Source organism: Pygocentrus nattereri, chromosome 27 (genome assembly GCF_015220715.1).
Source record: "Pygocentrus nattereri isolate fPygNat1 chromosome 27, fPygNat1.pri, whole genome shotgun sequence".
Taxonomy (NCBI): domain Eukaryota; kingdom Metazoa; phylum Chordata; class Actinopteri; order Characiformes; family Serrasalmidae; genus Pygocentrus; species Pygocentrus nattereri.
In genome coordinates this window covers 5310524-5330339 of record NC_051237.1, presented here as the reverse complement: position 1 = coordinate 5330339, position 19816 = coordinate 5310524, and the positions used below count along the sequence as shown (strand labels likewise).

The window sequence follows — 19816 nt, the reverse complement described above, 5'->3', positions numbered from 1 at the left end:
AGTAATTTTGGATCATTTTTATTGGTCTGTTCATCGTTAAATGAGAACACAATGTAACAAACAGCTGGTGTTTTCAAATTATGTAGAAAAAAGATCTGCATTTTTGAGCCAACAGTGACATTATATCTAATAACATTGCTTGACAGACAAATTGGAATGCTAAGATATAATAAGTCTGGTAAACAGCATGGGCCACTCTATACAGCTGCTATGGCTTTTGAATTCTATTGCAGCAACTATATCTCACAGCTGTGGCATGTAATGATGACAAGACACGCTTCATCTCAGCTTTGCTGTACACACAGTGTACCCAATCAAATCAGGAAAAAAGAGCAACAATGGAAGACAACGGGATGAAAATAAAAGACAAGAGAAGTGTTTTTAAAGCACAATTCGGACTGGCTGCAGAGTGAGAGCAGGCAGTTGCCACTAATATAGTGGGGAGTGATCCTACGTTTAATCCATACTGAAGATAAGCACTGATATATTTCCTCTCCATGTGGCCACTGTAATCACCTCTGCCTCTGTGGACGGAAGTCACATCTTTTATCGTCGGCATCTGCAGGCTTTTACAGCAGCCACATCCTACTTGTTTATTGCCGCCCCCCTGCCCTGTGCCATAAAATCACTCGATTTGTGCCCATGCCGCTAAATATAGAGCAGGCCTAAAAAAGAAGCCACTAAATTTTGGCTTTTTGCCCAGATCTTGTAACATGCTTGTAGGATGTGGCACATTTCCTTTCTATTAGTACTCCAGCCAATCAGAGCCTGACGATCTCCCCAAGGACTGTGCACCCATTTTGCATGGCGGTAGGGGAAGAGGGAGTGGTCCTCGTGTGTTTATATGAGACTTAGTATCAGAAGTGACCTAGAAACTATGAGACATGAATGTTAAATTCAGACAAACGCTACTGCCACATTATTAGAGGACCTGCGATTCATGTGCCACGTTTGTACTGCAACCTGCCTGCCCTCTGCCTGGTCTGTAGACAAACACAGTATACACATTTATAAACTTCATAGATCTACCTTCTTTAGCATGCACATGCAGTATTAAAAATACAGTCAAGAGTATATGTTAAAAAGTGTAAAAAATCCAGTGCGACAGTCTTTGAGTTCTTGAGGTTAACATGGTCTTTGATTAACAAGAGCAGTGACATAATCCATTACAGACCACAGAGCCTACAGTTCCCATGCTTAATATGGTCTTGTTGTCCTATTTCTTTAGATATTAATTTATCTGCAGGACAGTATGGGCAAATATTGTCAAATACTTTGCTTCAATATGCAGACAAAAGAGACATTATGTCCAGAGGCTTATTTTAATACAGGCTTCAGACAGCCTACGAATAAAGTCCACAAATTCATCTTTGGATTTGACTAGACCTGCCATTCATTACCTCTCCACTGAAAGGCTTCCCCTATATTGTTGCTCACATTGTATATTTTCTGTGAGGCTTGTGTTTTTGACTATAATGAATGATCTCACTGATTTAGCATCTTGTAGGAAAAGGCTTCCAAAACGCAGACATAATAAACCAGCGTTTAAATCTAAACTGAATTGATTTAAACATATCTATGTCTTGGAAACCAGATAGAAAACAACAAAGACAGAAACTACAGTACTGCAGTTGAAACTTGATTACAAAGTACAGCTGGGAAAAGACACCCCATAGCATTAAAATAGTCAAAACACTTTCACTAGAAAACAAAAGAAAAGGGCAAAACAGTCTCCTACGTCCACACTACATCAGTACAAAACGCAGAACTCAGACAAGCCGACACCAGATACATTCCTTTGCTTTCTGTGCATGTCCACACACACACACATCAAACCTAAACCAAGGCACATTCGGGCTCCAGTGTGTCCCCAATACTACATTCCTAAGGCGCAGGCCCCATCCACACAAAGCAACCACACACTCCGAACCCCCCTCACTGAGCTAACACAGGCAGGTGCACATGACTTGGTCGTGCTCCAAAGGGACCTGGAGCCCAATTTGTTGGTAAAATGCATTGCAGAACTCTATCACAAGTCATGTTCTGCCTTCTCAAAGGCACTACCATGACAGCTGCAATTCAAAGCCCTCTGTAACACTTTGAGGATTTTTTCTTGGTGGCGTTTAAGTAAACCAGCACGATGCAGCTCGTTTCTAACATAAAAGTACTCTCAAGGCTTTGTCTTCCAATTCTCTCACACTCATGGTTTGTAGTAGACTCAATGACACTTTACACTGTCTATATGGGCTCGTCTCATGCTCGCAGTTTGCTACTGTCAATGTACACACACACACACACACACACACACACACACACACACACACACACACACACACACACACACACACAGTTATGTAAGAGAAGAGCTCTGAGTGGCCCATCTGCCATCTGGCCACTGCTGAGTGGTGGTTTAGAGTAGCAAAAAGTGCTCAGTCTGGGCAAAGAGGCGCAGGCAGCCAAAGGAAAAGCCACTGTCTTCTGACAGCAAGGCTTTCATCAGGCTAACTCAATAAGGGCCACGGGACACAAGATACGCTCATGAAACTCAAACATCTGCACAAAATCCTTAACTGAAAGCACATGTGTGCAGACATTTTAAATCTCATACCCATATCTAAAAAGGCTTGCATTTCTGAAAGGAAACGATGACAAGACATGACCTTTGCTAACTTTTTGAATCAGGTTGGCAAGAGAGAGTATATAAAGAGCTCATATATTCACATACGTTTATCAGTGTAGACATCACTTGTACCTTGAATAAGACAGTCATATTTTGAGCAGGAGATATCATTGGTTATACCTTAGATATTACAATGTATTATCTTTACACAGAAGCAAGTTGAAAGGCTTGAGATAAGTGAGACTACAAACTGAAGCTTTTAGCGCTTTTGGCAATATCTGCTATTGGGACAATACAAACTGCATACTGCACAACAGTCACACAGAACAAAAGAAGCTGTTTCAGTGGACCACACTAGTCCTAAATATGGCTGTTTAATATGTAGCTATATAGGAATATGTGCTGTGTTTACATGATATATACTATAACCTGTGATAGGCAAGATATTAACCAGAAGGAAAAAATAGAGGACGACCAACTGGGAGAACGCATACATGAGAGAAAAATGAAGGGGGGGGGGGGGGGGGGGGGGGGGGGGTAACAATAGCAATGTAGCTACAATGTTTTACTTAAGGTCGACCATAACAACATCTTTTTTTATTTCCATGTTCCTTAGAGTAACAGAGGCCATTGCATAAGAAGCATTAGCAACCCCAACGAATACCATGAACTAGGCTGTGAGCAGCTACAGAAATGGCAGTCAAAACATACACAAGCATCTTGATGGCAGTTAGGGGAGTATGATAAATCACGAGACAATCAATGCTTATATTGCAATATTTTAGAGACAAAATCATCCATAAGCAAACCCAAGGTAAGTGCTATAATCTCCAAGGTTTGGTATTTATAGATGCAAGAAAGTATTCCAAATTATGCAAACAGAGAGAGCACCATGTCACTCCAGTTCAATCTTATAAGGACATCAAGATGGAAACAGTTTCAAGTTTTATGTTTATCTGTGTGTAAACAATGGAGAGTGTCAGCCTGCCTCTTACATTAATACCTATGAGATGCCTCAGGCCCTTTGGTCTAAGGTAGCACCCGGGAACCAGTAAGGGGCAGCAACAAGCATCAGCTAATATGGTGGTCCGCACACACTACACGAAAGACCACTGTCAATAAATGCAATTTTACTTCTTAAAGCTGACCACATTCTCATGTGCACCAATCAATATATGATCATACATATTTGAACATGGTAACACAGAAACCTTCTAATTCTAATTCTAGGAACACTACTGATGCTAATTTTGATCCTCTGTGCTAGAGCCTCTGATACTGTGGTAAACTTTAACATTGTTTATCCAGATTTCTACAATGGCCAAGGATGTAGTTACAAAATTAATGGAATTTAGGCAGAAGAACATAAAAAATATAGAAAGAAAAAGCAACAGAGCAAGATGTGAAAATGGGTAACCCTTTATTTGAAGGCTACCTTTATTTTATGACAAATGCTTCAGCATTCAATAACGGATTTATAATGCAAGACTTGTATTTATGAACAACTTACGCCATTAATCAGACATATGTTCTGTTTATAGTAGTTATAAAGAGCCATTACCAAGAAATGAAACATTGAAGGCAGAGGCTCAGCTGAGAAAAGCATATAGAAGTTCTATCATTACTGGACAAAACCTCAAAATAAAATCTCCAAAATATCAACCTTACATGACAAGGAAATAAGTTACTTGTCATGGAAGTTAATATCAAGATGTTTTTTTGGACCACTTCTATTGGTCTGTTCATAATGTACAAAAGGTAATACTTTTTTTTTTTGCAAAAAATTTAAAAAACAAAAATAGAGATATGATTACTGGCATAAGTTGTTCATAAATATTTAAATATTGCTTCATAAATAGTTCCCATGTACTTAGCCTTCAAATAATGTGTTTCTCAAAAAATGCATCACTTCACTTAAAGGTAACATATAAAAATTAATTTTGTAGCTTATATAGATATATTTTATATAGGCATTTACTTTTTTAAGCAATAATGAGATTCACATAATAGAATGGCAGTATTCTTTGATCTTAAAGTATTGTATACTCTGTAGAAACATCATTTAAAGAAGAATGCATAATGATTTATAGAAGGGGAAAAAACTCATTCCAAATGCTCTTTAAAAAAAGAAACACTTTCAGATTTGAATTTGTTCACCTCACCTGTACAGATCTGCATCTTTGTTCCCATGGATATGAAAAATTGCTCAGTGTAGCTTTCAAAGGAAAACATTTAGCTTAGATCAAAACTACATACATGAACATCTTTATAGTAGCACACATAAAAGGAAACATTTCAGCGATAAAACAGAAGAATAATGAAGGAGGTAATACAGGGACTGAGCAGTGGGGTGTGTGCGTATGGGAGTCAGTTTATAAGCTGGTGTTTTGGATGGTTTAATATGATGCTGCATCAAAGCAACAAAAAACAGTGCCAGAGAACATACAACTGCCAGCCGAGCAGCCGTTTTCTTCTTGTGTAAAACTCAATGGGACATCCATGCTGACATCACACAGGTGATGAGTCCAAGAGGACACACTGGACTTAAAGAAACCCCTCCGCATCCAGTCTCCATCACTTGAAACAGCATGTAGAAAAGCCCCGTGCAACACGTGTCCTCCTCACATGACCGTTCTGAGTGCAGCGTGCAGTGCAGTTACAAAATACACTATCAATCACAGACGAATAACAAAACACACTCAAGTGCTTCCAGCTTCCCGCTTACCTGCCCACTGAGTGAGCTCCTACGCTGGGGAGGGCTGGAATGGGGCGGACGTGGTAAGTGCTGTAACTTTTATTACTTCCTACATAAATGTATGAGGTCAGGAAAAGGGTGAGAGGCGATCAAGCTCTTTTACTCTAAGAGGTAAATGGGCTGCCTCTCCAAGCTTTCATAGGCATACCTGTGCACTCAGCTCGACATCTGGATGACCCTCCACAGGTGGCAGATGTGGCGTGCTGGCCTTCTCATTAAATGTATAATGAATAGAGTTCATGCCCCAGGTGGAGAATGATGGAAAACAGGATGGTCTGAGTGGGCACCTCAGTACGGCTCGAGCTGTAGTCCGCTTCACCACTAGTCTGCTATGATGGGTTTTAATTAGTATATCAGTCTTTGTACTTTATCTTGTATCACTGAGTATATAAACCAAATAAAGAGGAATGGCACAAGAAAAACAAATCCTTTTTGGTTGCAGGTAGATTATTCCTGTGACAAAAACCATTACTTTCGCTGCTGTTAAATGTAGCTGCTGGTTTTGCTTTCACTCATCGCATCCCTGAAAGAAATGAGATATATAAAACTGAGATAGAAAACTGTCTCCCCCTCATGGGTGTAATTGCTTGTGACAATAAGGAAGAAAAGGGGTAGCTGTAAGTATTCCGTTCACTTGTCTCCCCAAGACTTTTATATATTTTTTGCATTGATCCATTTCCACTAGGGGGAGCTCCTCCTCCCCCTCCCTCTCACAACAGAAGCCGCCACAGCAGTACATTCTCTTGGAGGAGGAATGGAGAGAGTCTGTGGTGTCTGGTTGGCCAGCCTTTTGCCGTGCAGAAATGCAGTGGAAAAGTGTTCATGGAAAACAAGGACATTTTCCTTACTCCATCTTTTTGCATTCTCAAAGAGTGTTCTTCTCCTTTAGAAAAAAGCTTGGGCTACAATTGGTCACGTCACTGGTGCCTCCACAATTGTTTTACAGCCTTACAAACTTCCAAAAACAAAAAGACAAATGGATCACATAAAGTTTTCTTTTTTATTCGCACAGGAGAGCTATTCGCCTCTCTGGGTGGGTGGGATGCACAGGTTTGGGAAGGAATGTTAAGAGTTCAGCTCTTGGGTCCAGACCAGGAGATGAGTGATCGTGGCGTAGGAAGTGGGGTAAAAAGAAAGAAGTTATGCATGCAAGAGAAGCCCCGCTCCATATACATGGCAGCCAGACACGACTCAATCCACGAACCTCTGGCAGGCTTTCTTCCAGCGGCACGCAGTGCACCACATGTCCCTGTTCTCCATCCCGTACACCTTACGGCACTTCTTGCCCTCGCCTCGGGACTTCCTGCTGGATATACACAGACATAAACAACAGCACCGAAAGCTCAATCAGGATAGAGAAAATACTTTCATTTTTATATCAATATATAACTTAATATTTCACGTACAGACAACGTGTCAACTGGTGAAGTCTGTGGAAAAGAAACCCAGTACAGTATGTAGGTCCTAAGAGTGCGAGTAAACGTGAGTGCAGAAGGATAGTGGGCAGTACCTGAGTGAACCTGTGGCTCGTGGGGGAGAAGAAAGCACTGCAATGGTCTGAGAGCGCTGTTCACTGAACCCCTGTGTGCGACTGTGTGTAGGAGAGGCCTGCAACACAATTAAACCCATTGACCCATGAACACATACATTTAGATTATGGAAAACATAAGGAATTTATTGTAAATGACAAAGTCTACAAAGTCTATTATAAAGAGAAACTAAGAAAAAATGTAGTCGTATTAGTTGTGCATGTCAGTGTCTCTAAGAGGTGTAGGTAAACACTGGAATATTAAGCTTGATGTAATCGGTATTGGCAAGTAAACCAGCTAGACCTTGAGTTCTCCTGCAGAGCAAAGCTGGTTATATTATGGTGCTGTTGTGTTTGTGCCTGAGCGGGTACATGTGGTATTGATACACCCAGTGTTCAGTTTCCACTAAGGGGTGCAGTCGTAAGTGATTGGGCTTATATTGTACATGACTGTGTGTAATGGGGCAGAGCTGCAACAAGCATCTATGAATATGATAACCCTCTACATTGTCTTTGAAGGTGTTTGGTCTTTAGTTCACTATCCTTTTCAATGTGTGGGGTCAAACTGGGCACAAGACAAAGACATCACTGCCAGCATGAGTATGAAGGACAGAAGAGCTCAAAGCAGTGCGTGTGTGGATATGTACTCACAGGGGTGCCCGTGAAGGTAACGGGTGGGGACTGCCAGGAGATGCTGAAACTGTTGCTGCAGGGAGTGAAGCCAGCCGAGCTGGTGGAGGGAATGGTGACTGGGGCTGTGGCCTGTGGAGGGAGAGCAGGGGCTGGAGTCATACTGGCTTTGAGCAGGCTATATCCTTTATATTTTAAATAAATGTTATGTTTTTCCTCAGATTTGTGAGTAAGTATAAATATTACACACTGTGCCACTCTGAAACACTGGAGCCTTAACGTGAGTGTGTGGTAAAGGACATTTTGTTAAGGACGTGACTGAAAAGGATAAGCTAACTACTCTAGCTGATGTTAGCTTGGTCCAAAAACATAGGAAATATACTTTCGAATAAACTAATGTGCAGCATGCTGAGGAGAATTTGAAATTAAACTGAGATGCAATTGAAGTGTAGACTTCCAGATTTAATTCAAGGAGTTGAACAAAAATATCCTATGATTCCTGAAATGTTTGAATTGTTTGATGAAATGTTTAGGAATTGCAACCATTTTTCTACAAAGCCTCCTCATTTCAGGAGCTTAAAAGTAATTGGACAAATTAACCTTACCATAAATAAAATGTTTGTTTTTAATACTTTGTTGAAAATCCTTAGCACTCCCTGAAGTCTGGAACCCATGGACATCACCAAACACTGGGTTTCCTCCTTTGTGATGTTTTACCAGGCCTGTCTTCAGTTGTTGCTTGTTTGTGGGTCTTTCTACCTTAAGTTTTGTCTTAAGCAAGTGAAATGTACGCTTGATCGGACTGAGAGCTGGTCATTGACTCAGCCGTTGCAGAATATTCCACTTCTGTGCCTTTAAAAAAAACTCCTGGGGTGCTTTCACAGTATGTTTTGGGTCATTGTCCATCTGTACTATGAAGCAACGTCCAATCAACCTTGCTGCATTTGGTTAAAACTGAGCAGAAAGTATATCCCTGTACACTTCAGAATTCATCCGGTTGCTTCTGTCTTCCGTCACGTCATCAATAAACACTAGTCACCCAGTGCCATTGGAAGTCACGCATGCCCATGTCATCACAGTGCCTCCACCATGTTTTACAGAGGATGTGGTGTGCTTTGGATCTTCTCCATACTTTCTTCTTCCCATCATTCTGGTACAGGTTGATTTTATTTTCATCTGTCCAAAGAATGCTGCTCCAGAACTGGGCTGGCTTCTTCAGATGCTTTTTGGCAAAGTCTAATCTGGCCTTTCTGTTTTTGAGGCTGATTAGCGGTTTGCACCTGGTGGTGAACCCTCTGTATTTGCGCTCATGAAGTCTTCTCTTTATGGTGGACTTACATATTGATACACCTACGTCCTGGAGAATGCATGTTCTTCACTTGAGTGGATGTTATGAAGGGTTTTTTCTTCACCATGGAAAGATGAAGGAGTTCCCGAGGTCACCAGTGCGTTCTTTTTTCCCCAGAATGTACCAAAGTGTTGATTTGGCCACTCCTAACATTTCTGATATCACTCTGATGGAGTTCTTTTTTTCAGCCTAATGTTGGTCTGTTTTACTTCCACTGAGAGCTAATTTGACTGCATGTTGTGGGTTCACAGCAACAGCTTCCAAATGCAAATGCTATGCCTGGAATCAGCGCCAGACCTTTTTACCTCCTTAACTGATGATGGATTAACGAGGGAATAGCCCATGCAGCTCATGAAATAACTATTGAGATAATTGTCCAATTACATTTGGTCCCTTGAAAAAGAGGCAGCTACATATTAAAGAGCTATAACTTTTAAACCCTTCCACTTCCACTTAGGATGTGAATGCCCTCAAATTAAAGCTGAGTCTGCACTTTAAGCCCATGTTGATTATACAACTGTATCTTGACTATGTTCTGGTAAGCTAAAATGCCAAAACTTGTGTCATTGTCCAAATATTTCTGGGCCTAACTGTATTTTCAAATGCGTTCCTCTGCTTGCTGCTAAATGTTTGTGCTGATTTTTCAGCCTCTTAGCATGTGACTTACAGTCTAAAAGACTAAACCTCTGGCCATATGTTAATTTCAGCCAAAGTACTTTTTCCTTTTCTCTTGGTTAGCCAAATAACCATTCATTAATTCTGTCAGACACTCAAATATTAATATTTGTCATATTGCATATCCATAGTACTGTGTATCATGAATGTTAGTAATATGGAAAGCTGGTCTAATTACAATAACTTCACAGTATACTACTTAAATATACATCTCTTAAGATGGCTCATTTGCCAAGCACGTCTAACACATCATGAACCAAAATTAAAAGAAGAGTGTTTTACTTAAATCTTCATAACCAATAGAAAATAAGCTGCTTAAACATTAAGTTAAACTGCTCTTTATGGCATTCCTGATGACTGCTACATTCACACCTCCATTTTTGTTCCAAGGCTACCATTCAGTTATCCAGTAACACATCCTGGGTTTTCTGAAGTGTGCTCAACCTGACTGTATGCATGAGTTGCATGTCCATACCTGGTAAGCGTGGTCAGTGTGCACTAGGTAGAGGGCGCTAGGGGCAGAACGGCTGAGTGGGGTAGAGCTGCTTTCGTTCTTGGTTCCATTGATGCCGTTGGAGGTGTCAGCCCGTTTCTGTTCTGTGGCTGGAGAAGGGGACACAACAGAGGGAGAAACGGGCGACAGACTGCTCAGGCCATCAGCCACTGAGTCTGTGTTCAGCTTAATCTCAGTGTAGTAGAAATCTTCCTCACCGTCACTGCACTCGGAGTCACAGTTGCGACTGAGGAGGAGGAGGAGGATGAAGAAAGGTTATAGCATCTCATTAGCATGATCATTTATTGGCTGCACTACTACTTAAAATGCAAATAAAATCAAAAGCTTTAGAATACAAGGTATTTCACTAAAGCTTTATAAATTGAATACAGTATATTGAAAACTGTTCGGGTGTTCGATATATTTTAGAGTCTAGCTGAAACACAAAGTACTTAAATCCTTCACTAATTTGTCGTAACATGGTTGAAACCTGTGGAGGTGTGATTTACTTTACTTGTCATTACTGTGAATGAGAGATGTCAAAGTCCTGCAGGGGTGCAGCACAGTACATTGTAGTGTTGTCCCTGAACGAATTCATAACAAGTTCTGTAATTACCTGTGGAGTTTTTTGAGGTGCGTTCAGGTAGAAAATATCTATGCAATGTAAAGACAGTCAGAGAGTGTTCTAACTAGGAATACACTGATATGAAAACTGTAGGCCAATATGAAATATTTTTCATGTACATATCTGCAGATATTGATGATACACTAACATTTCTAAAACACAGAAGCTGGGACTATACTTGTATAAGAATTATAGAGATGTGTAACATATATTTGTAGAGATTTACAAATGCAGTAAAATTAATCAAATCCTGATATTGTGGCAATATGCCAGTGCCAACTAAATATTCTGTCACAACATATCGGTTTGGAATATTGGACAACTCCAAACATCACATGCCGATAATTTTTAAAGCAAGTATGTGCCAATAAAAAAAAGAGTCTGATATCACTGTGCATCCCTAAGTCTAACAACAATGCCTTATACGCAGCCACAAAACCATAACCTTGGGGATAATCCTGTCTATCATGGTTTAATATACTGAGTTACAGTCATACACAGATTTTCTTATCTCTCACTAAAGGATATCATGAGTTCAATATGAAGCCTGTCAGCTCTGACTGTGTATAAGCATGTGTGTGTGTGTGTATGTGTGTGTGTGTGTGTGACTTGCGCTGCTAGTGACAGTAAGCATACAGATATACTGCAGTTCTGTGATATTTTCAGCAATTCTAACAAATGTGCAGGACAAGCATTAATGTGATCTTATGGTTTTCATTTAACTATGGATGTTTCAACTGTTTCCATTCTGAATGCCTGCATCTCTTACCTGAGATGTACAGTTCGAATGTGCCTCTGGATTCCTGCCGCGGTGCTCAGCACCTTGCCACAGTTCTTCCACAGACACTTAAACATCACTTTCATGGAGTTCTGCACAAGACAGAGGCACATAGTGAGACCAATAATCCATCTTTCTGCTATAGAGTTCCTCTCCCACGTGCTCACAGATTAACAAAGACCTGACACAGAGAGCTGAGAAGATTCACTTTATCTCACTCTTCCTCCATAAGCCTTTCAGAGAGCGGCAGACAACAGCTGACTGCTCAGCTCCTTGTCCGAGACCAGAGAACCTGGTAATTGGCTGGTAGTGACAGTGACAATATACAAGGGTCCTTTTTGGGCTGTGTGATTTTTCACACAATCTGTCCACACTAATTACAGCATTCTCTTTGAGGAGCAATTGCTTCTGCACAGTAATTGTTTTCAAGTCGAAAGCCAGAAGGATAAAGTGTCCAATGCCTCAGTTCCTAGCCATACGCTATTATGATGTGTGTCATGCAACTGCCTGTTTACCTTGTCAATGCACTAATTTAATTTCCAAAAGAAGGTCATTGCTCTAGTTTGGCACACATAGCTGTGTGCGTTTCTCGTCTCTGGACACTGCACGTTCCCCTGCCAGTAACCAGCATCTAATTAAGAGCACAAAACTCCACTCCGCTTTCTTACTTAGAAAACAGCACTGCATAAGACTGTTTCTTAACTGCCATTAGCTTTACCAGTTATTGCCAAGAAAGACCAGAGGATATGACTCGCTTGTGGTCTAATGGGTAACAAAAAACTTTCAGATATTTATACAGATTTAACATGTACTTCAAACAGTGGTTCTTTTTCCATTTTGATTTTCAGTATTACTTTTCCCTGCCTCTTTTTTCAATTTTTAACTCACTGTCCATCACTTTTAGGATCAGCATTTGTTCACGATTTTATCATGATGATGTTCTTTCACTTACAAAGGAGACGTTATTCAGTCCAACTGCATTTTAATGTTTGCCAGGGAAGGTTTTAAAATCATTTATTTTAACCCCAGGCAGTTGTATCTGTAGCTTCAGTGTAATTAAGCAGGACAGATGACTGTGGGTAGAGGCATAATGGTGGCAAGGAGATGACAAACACCAGCACTGCTGAGGTGCTGGAATCCTGCATCCAAGATAAGGAAGTTGGACAGTGCTCGAGATAACAGAGGCATTCATTCCCATAAATGAGGGAAGAATGACAGAAACTGGGATCCGCGTGTTGTCAGTGTGCTGAACAGAAAGATAAAGTAGATAAGAGCAAAGAAAAGGGATGAGTGAGCGACTTTCTCGCTATGCTATTGTAAGAAAACATCTTCGTATGTGTGGGTGCAGCCTGCCGCTTTGCGCTACATCCCAAATCATTCATCCTAAATCATTCAGCAACATAATGAGCACAGTGCAGACAACAATGGCATCAGAAGCAAGCAAACACAAGATTTAGCACTGTGGCTTCAACACTTTCACACCACCTTCTTTACTTTAACATGGATTTATAAGTCAGAGAATTACCTTTCACACTCACCACACCACACACTGAACTGAGGAAGTAGGAGCTATCTTGCATAAACAAAAACAGCACACACACATAAACATAAACACACACATTCTAGGATTTATCTCTTGTACAATTATATGAGCATTTCGATGGTTCCAGCTCAGGGTGACACCATGTTGAATAGCCACCTTTGTGCTGTTGTATGCAAACTGTTATCTCCCTCAGTCCACAAGTGATGTCAAATCAAATGTGGGCAGGTTCAGAGGCAGTGGCTCACCTTGCGTTTGCGAGGAATGGGTTCATCAAACAGCAGGCTGCTCCCATCCTGCTCATCCAGAGCGTCATCTTGCGGCCCATTGAGGCTGGGCATACGGAAAGGTTTGAAACTGTCGGCTGACAGAGGAGGGGAAGGCGTGGAGGGGTTGGACTGGTCACTCGGAGCACTCCAGCTCCAGCAGCCACTGCTGCTGTAACTGGACGGGGTGAAGCCTCCATCCTTCCAGGAGCCATTGAGACCCTCTGGAGACAGACAGCAGTAAATAAATGAACAAATTTACACACACACACACACACACACACACACACACACACACACACACACACACACACACACACACACACACACACACACATTTATAAAATTCTTGCCTCTACCTCGTCTTTCTTTGCAACTATTATGCAACCCAATACTCAAACTGCTGCAACTTTACAGGGTTCAAAACTGACTTTAAAGGAGAGAATAATGTTATCACAACATAACCCTAGCAGCTAAATCATGATGGGGGATCAACTTCAGTGCACTGCAGTGTCAAGGCTGTGTGACAGCAAAAAAACAGGAAACTGCTGAGTGAAAACCACGCGCTGCTGCAGCTGTAAGATGTGGCTCTGCAGAGAAGGCTAAGCGACTGAGCAGCATTCACTCCAGTGCAGTGCACTTACCGCTAACTTTGACCGGAGGACTCCGCACCAGAGGACTAGTGGACAAACTTGTCAGCACCATGGCAGCAGTCACTTTGTCCATGTCCACCTCCTCTTCGGATTTCCTGTTAAAATAAAGAATAAACCTTACTGCACCATATTTAACTGGCCCATTTATTCAGGACATAAAACCTCTACACCAGGGAGGCTGTGTGCTTCCACACCAATAGCTTCACTCTTCATCCTGGACACCTCTGAAATGTTAACGTTAGAACAATAGACAGAAATGTAACATTTACATTGATAGATGATGTGGCTTCAAAATGTCAAAACCCTGGAACATTTCTTTAAGCTAGACAAAAGATGGCATCTTTGAGGCAAACTATTTTTCTGAGCTGGATGGGTTTATGTTGGGTTATGTCAAAAAACAAAGCACAAACCAAAAGACAAGGGCCTGAGCTAGCTGTTCCAGCCATTTATGCAGGGAAGGACACTAAAAAAATGCACACTGGTGAATTCTATATTATTATTATCAAAGGAAGGAGAATGGATGCACTGATGTGTGAAGAGTGCAATCAATCTCTTCATCTGTCAGCTCTCACAAATGCAGAACCTCATGGGAACCTCAGAGGAACACCTGAGCAGCCTTGCCCACATCAGAGTATAGTGCAGCCCCAGCATGAGAAGGATCCAGATCTCAGTCCCATAAGAGGGAGAGAGAGACCTCCGGCTGACAAACAAGCTCCTGAACCTCCATTAAAGACAGTCTAATTTATGACCCCTGCATGATGAAAATGATGTCATTACAGCTTTCATATAAATCAACAGCAACTCTCCTTTTCCAGTAGCACTTCTCCCAGGACCCCACTCACACAGCTACTTCCTGGTCACCTTGGAAAGGCGCAATGAGGCATCGCAGCATGACAGAACCTTGAGATAATGCTACAGAGACATCCCTGAGCAGCATCTAATTAACACCCTTAATACTTTCAGGGCAGTGAAATACTGTAAATTAAAAAAACACATTAGAACCTGTATAATTATTATGTGAAATATTGCTACTCACCAAAAGCGATATTTAAAGCTTCAAATCACATTTGTTATTAGTGCCCTTATCAAGTCATAATAGCAGTACAGGCCCATACTTATGAGACTGTAATTAAAAAGTGAGATGTTCAATTGAACATGATACATTTGATAAGAGACAAAGTGTCATCTTTAATGAGACAGAGTGTAAATCTAGCAAAATGAATGTCTAATGCATGGAGGTACTGAAAGGATATCAAGGCCCCTTAGCTGCCACATACAAAGAGTTAGTATAACTGAGCCCAATATCAACCCGTGTCTGAACATGAGAGAAAAAAAAAACTGACATTGTCTGTATCTTATTACACCCAGAAGGTGAACAAATCAAAACTACTAACAGAGAGGAGGGGGTTAAAATAAAAGCCCATGGGTACATATAAGTATGAGTATAATTTACCCTGTCTTGAGGGTACATGCCTGCTCTGTAATCCAGCCCAAGGCCACCCTCATCTGCAGCAGGCTAAGCATGAGGTTTTTGGTGTATAGGTAGATGGGTGAGATGGCCACCAGCCAGAGGGAGGCAGTCTGCTGACATCTGCTGCAGATTTCTGGACAGATGTGTCAACTTTTTGAGTCTGTCCAAACTCACAAGACAAATGGCTATGCTGGCGGCCAGTGAAATGCAATCCCCCCCACCCAGGCAGTCCTGATCTCAGAGACATCTGGACCTTTGTCTGTAAATGACCCTGTGAGAAACCCACAGCTGAAGTGCCAAAGAGCCAGAAAGATGGTTCCAATTTCAAACACAACACTAACTTGAGGGGAAACAATAATAATAACAACAACAACAACTGATTAGGTTACTGTGTTCCCTGCTCTGTATTGTTCCTTTGGCCTCTCTCCTGAACCACTCACCCATTACTTGTTGCTTCATTGCCACTGAAGTGTATACTCTGGGACACAGTTTGAGAAAAAAAAGATACATGCAAGTTCACACCCACATACACTATGAAACAGCACATTTATTACAACATTCAGCTCCCACAGTAGCTGTTCTAGACAGGCTGCTGTATCTTTAAGGTTTAAGGCACAATACAGCAGTGTATATTCATTTAGTGATGAAATTTACTTCATGCTACTTAGACTTTCTGTAAATAAATTCCACATTCCTCAAAGGAAAAAGCTTCTCAAAGCATATTACAGTTGGCCATTGTTCAGAGTCATATCTAGAGTGTGTTTCAGCATCACTGAACACTCATCAAAATAAAAAATAACGAAGTAGTTTAACAAGCATAGGGGAATTCCCCAAAAAAACCCAACACAACCAACCTCCCCACACCCACTGCTCCTCCCCTGCACTGCTTAAGAGCTGAGATAAAATGCAGAAAGCAGGAGGGAAGAAAGCTTTGAAGCCGACTTCGGCTGGCAATCCATCGTTTATTACAGTCACTGGGCTATGACGCTCATTTCCTCCTGAATAATGGATAATAAATCAGACCCCTCTAGCCTCCCACTTCAAGCACTTTTTACTCAGGTAACAGGTAATCATACAGCCACCCACGTTCAAACATCTATATATTACACAAGGAAATATGCATGAAGGAAAAACTGTTATGAATGTTAATTTCTGGTAAACATGCAAGATTCTATCTTTTCTGAAAAGCAGATACATTCACTTAAGGCTGCACAGGTAAATAAGTAAATATGTGTAGGCAGATACAGAGAGTTTGTTACCAAAAGTACAGCAACACACCAAGGCATGTGGCCTAAAATAACATCTTAGAATAAGCATGTCCCAATCAGAACTATTTCTCTTCAAAAAAAATGTCAATTGTTACCTCCATTATGATCCACTGATTTCCAAAAGTATGTAGCTTAGAATATAGCAAACTATTTAACCATTTTAACCATTATTACAAATGTGGATCTTAGCAGAATTCTTGCAGAGACATGTGATCTGCAGAACGAGTACCCGGCAAAGCTGAACTGCTTTCAAATGTAACAGGGACATTAGTACATAAAGAGGGTTTTTGAGTACTATGAAATAGTGTCACTTTTTATGGTTCTTTTAAGAGGATGTGGATGCATGAGTTAGATTAGAAGATCCAGCCCTTGCAGGGGAACAAAGAGTTTCTTTAGAGAAGGCTGAATTCCATTATTTCACCTTCAACCATGTGCACTGCTGCCTCTCCAACATGCAGTTCAGGGTTCTGGAGATACAAACCAAAAGCAGCTAGAAGACAACCCTTGTAAAATTCACACCCTATTGTTAAACATTACAACTTTACATTTTCAGTAAAAAAAAATCCACACTGGTTTCCCCATCTATGTACTGTGTTCCAAGCATGAATGGAGAAACAACTCTTCGCTTTCACAGTCCCCAAATCTCAAGTCTCCATCCCCTGGGAAGATTTGCTGAACCATCTCCAATTTCAACCATAATAAAGGACTATACAGCGCTCCCCAGTCGATTATGAGGAATGGAATCTATTTCTGTGGTACATTTTCGTGTGCTTCAGCATTATTTAATTAATTAATCCAGAGAATCTATGAGTCTTATGGTATCCCCTCTAACAGGTCTGGCTAAAATGAACATTAGTAGATTTATTATCCATAAACTCATGTTTACTGCAGCCTATGTCCATGTACATAGCATTAACTGATGCCTGTTCTTTGTTCTTGGTGCCATGCATTGCACACCCTATCCCTCCCCTCCCTGTATGGCACTAACAGTTGCCTGGCCCCAGAGGCTTTCTCCTCACACATGCGGATGGAGAGAGGCTGCACAGGCTGTGCCGAGCCATGGGCCCCAGGGTTACTGTCGGTCATTACAAGGAGGTTCAAGGCAGCCCCGCAATCCCAGTGGCTGGCGGCCTGCCAAAGACAGCCTCCTTCTCAAAATCACACACAGAAACCTATATACGCATGGAGCAACTCCCTAGTAAGGAAGTACCATGTGGCCTGAAGCTGGCTTGCAGCCCAAGGTAGGGCCTTTGTCAAACAATGATTTCACTTTACTATGTGATAGCCTTGTTTACTTTCTAATCTGCAGGCAGACAAAATACAGCACAGCTCTACAATGTCTGTCTGTCCCCTATTTATAGCTCTGCCCCTACCCCATGCTGTTTTTGCTTTCTTCTATATTCTGTGTTGTGACACTTCTGACCAATTTTCTCTTGATGCAAGGGAGCCAAGCATAATCAGAATCAGGGAGATTTCTAAAGCCATGTTAAACAGATGTGCAGTGAAGGCTTATGCTCACAGATTCCCACATCAAACTCAAAATGGAACTCACATCCCACAGTGAGATCACACTTTAAAGGGAACAAAAGAAAATATCGGCATCAAACTGCTGCAGGGAGCGAAAAAAAAGCATGCCCGGTTATTCTGTAGGTAAACAATTTGTTCTACAGTCATGTGGGAAAACAAATACACCCCTAAAGCCTGTTATAGTTTAAAGGAAAGACAAGCATGGAAGCTAGCCATGTGTATTATCCACTGCAACATAAGACAAAGTGATGACTTTCATGAATGGTGTCACTAATGGCATCAGCATAGAACCCTCCCTATGCTCTAAGCTGACTGTGATATGACCAGCAGTTGGCTGAGTACCTGATCACTGGAAAAACGCTAGCTCTGGGGCCACGCAGTACAACACAATTGCTTCTGTGAGGGAACCAGAGACAATGAATGTTTCTGTCCGGCTAACTGAGCAGTGGGAATACGGATTGGTTTAGCAGTCTCCTTTTGCTCCTAACCCTGCATTTATACCGGCAGTGAAGCGACACTACAAATTGGCCAAAATTCATTCATTTTCAGTGAAAGTTATCTTCTGCCAGGAGGCAACACGAAGTGGGCAGAGTAAGAGAGCAACCTGATAAAACTGAGCAAAGTTTAACTTTATACAAATTAGAAGTGATGTGGTGACTGCCATTGGTTAATGAGCATGATGGTGCCACTGTGCCAGTACGAAACAGTGTGTCCCCTTTTAGTTCCTAGATATTTGTTGCTGCTAGAGGTGGTGGGATGGCGGTGCTTTCACCACAAATAGATCATAAAGAATCATCAATTACATTGACCAACATTGTTTTCTTCATGTACTGACTGCACAGACTTTTAGGTACTATACAGGGATTAAATCTGTAGACAAGCAATGTCTCTAGGATTTTTATTTTAGTGGGAATGCATCTGATTTGTACTGGTCATCAGTGAAACCATAGCAACCAACGGTCGATCAAATGCCGGCGATAACTGACCAGCGATTTGGGCGACAAGAGGCAAAAAGTCACTAACAGTGTGAACGCAGGCTAAAGAGGAGACAAGGGATAGGGAGAGAGGTGATGAGAGAAAAAGACGCTGATGTGAACAAAGGCAGCTGAATGAGCTGTTATGAGAACCACAGTGGCTGCCGCTCCAACAATGTCAGAGCCCCCACCACTGCCGCTGCCTTTCGGCAAGCACACTCACTGTGTAATGAAGCTGACATAGTGACACAAACTGTACACAGAACAGAGAGACTTTTTTTCGCTTTTACGTGGTTCTTATGTGACGGATGTGAGCATGTGTGGTAGATGCGTCGCCTTATTCTTCCTATACTGGTCGCAGCACAAATGAGGATGAGGCTGACAACCCGATTCCTATGACCCTCTATGTCTCTGATCTTTTGGTCTTTCAAGCTTGTTCTTCTGACCTCTCTGTAAAGACAGCCTGGTTTTTGCAACCCTCTCACATTGCATGTGACTCCCATCCCCCCGCAGCGTCCCTCTAAATCCCCAGAGAGACTTTGTGATGGAGAAAGAGAGGTGCGCTTGCCACTACATTGTAAGGAGTAGAAAGAGCCCCATAAAACACACTCAACCTTTGTCAGATGGTGCTGACAGGTGGAGAGGCATGTAGGCAGGTGTTACAT

The 19816-nt window shown here is 41.6% G+C and overlaps 1 protein-coding gene across 3 annotated transcripts in view; it reads right to left on the bottom strand.

Moving 5' to 3' along the window:
- Positions 1 to 4017: 4017 nt before the first annotated feature.
- Positions 4018 to 19816, bottom strand: part of znf704 (zinc finger protein 704) — a 30327-nt gene continuing 14528 nt past the window's right edge. For 2 of the 3 annotated variants that reach the window (XM_017693787.2, XM_017693805.2), the window contains exons 3-9: positions 13903 to 14006; positions 13241 to 13482; positions 11444 to 11544; positions 10032 to 10296; positions 7555 to 7665; positions 6886 to 6983; positions 4018 to 6681 (exon numbers count right to left, since the gene is read on the bottom strand). In XM_017693787.2, coding sequence (XP_017549276.1) covers positions 6567 to 6681; positions 6886 to 6983; positions 7555 to 7665; positions 10032 to 10296; positions 11444 to 11544; positions 13241 to 13482; positions 13903 to 14006 — 1036 coding nt within the window. In that variant the 3' untranslated portion in view covers positions 4018 to 6566. The remainder of the gene's footprint in view (positions 6682 to 6885; positions 6984 to 7554; positions 7666 to 10031; positions 10297 to 11443; positions 11545 to 13240; positions 13483 to 13902; positions 14007 to 19816) is intronic. The other variant, XM_017693796.2, reaches the window with a different exon arrangement.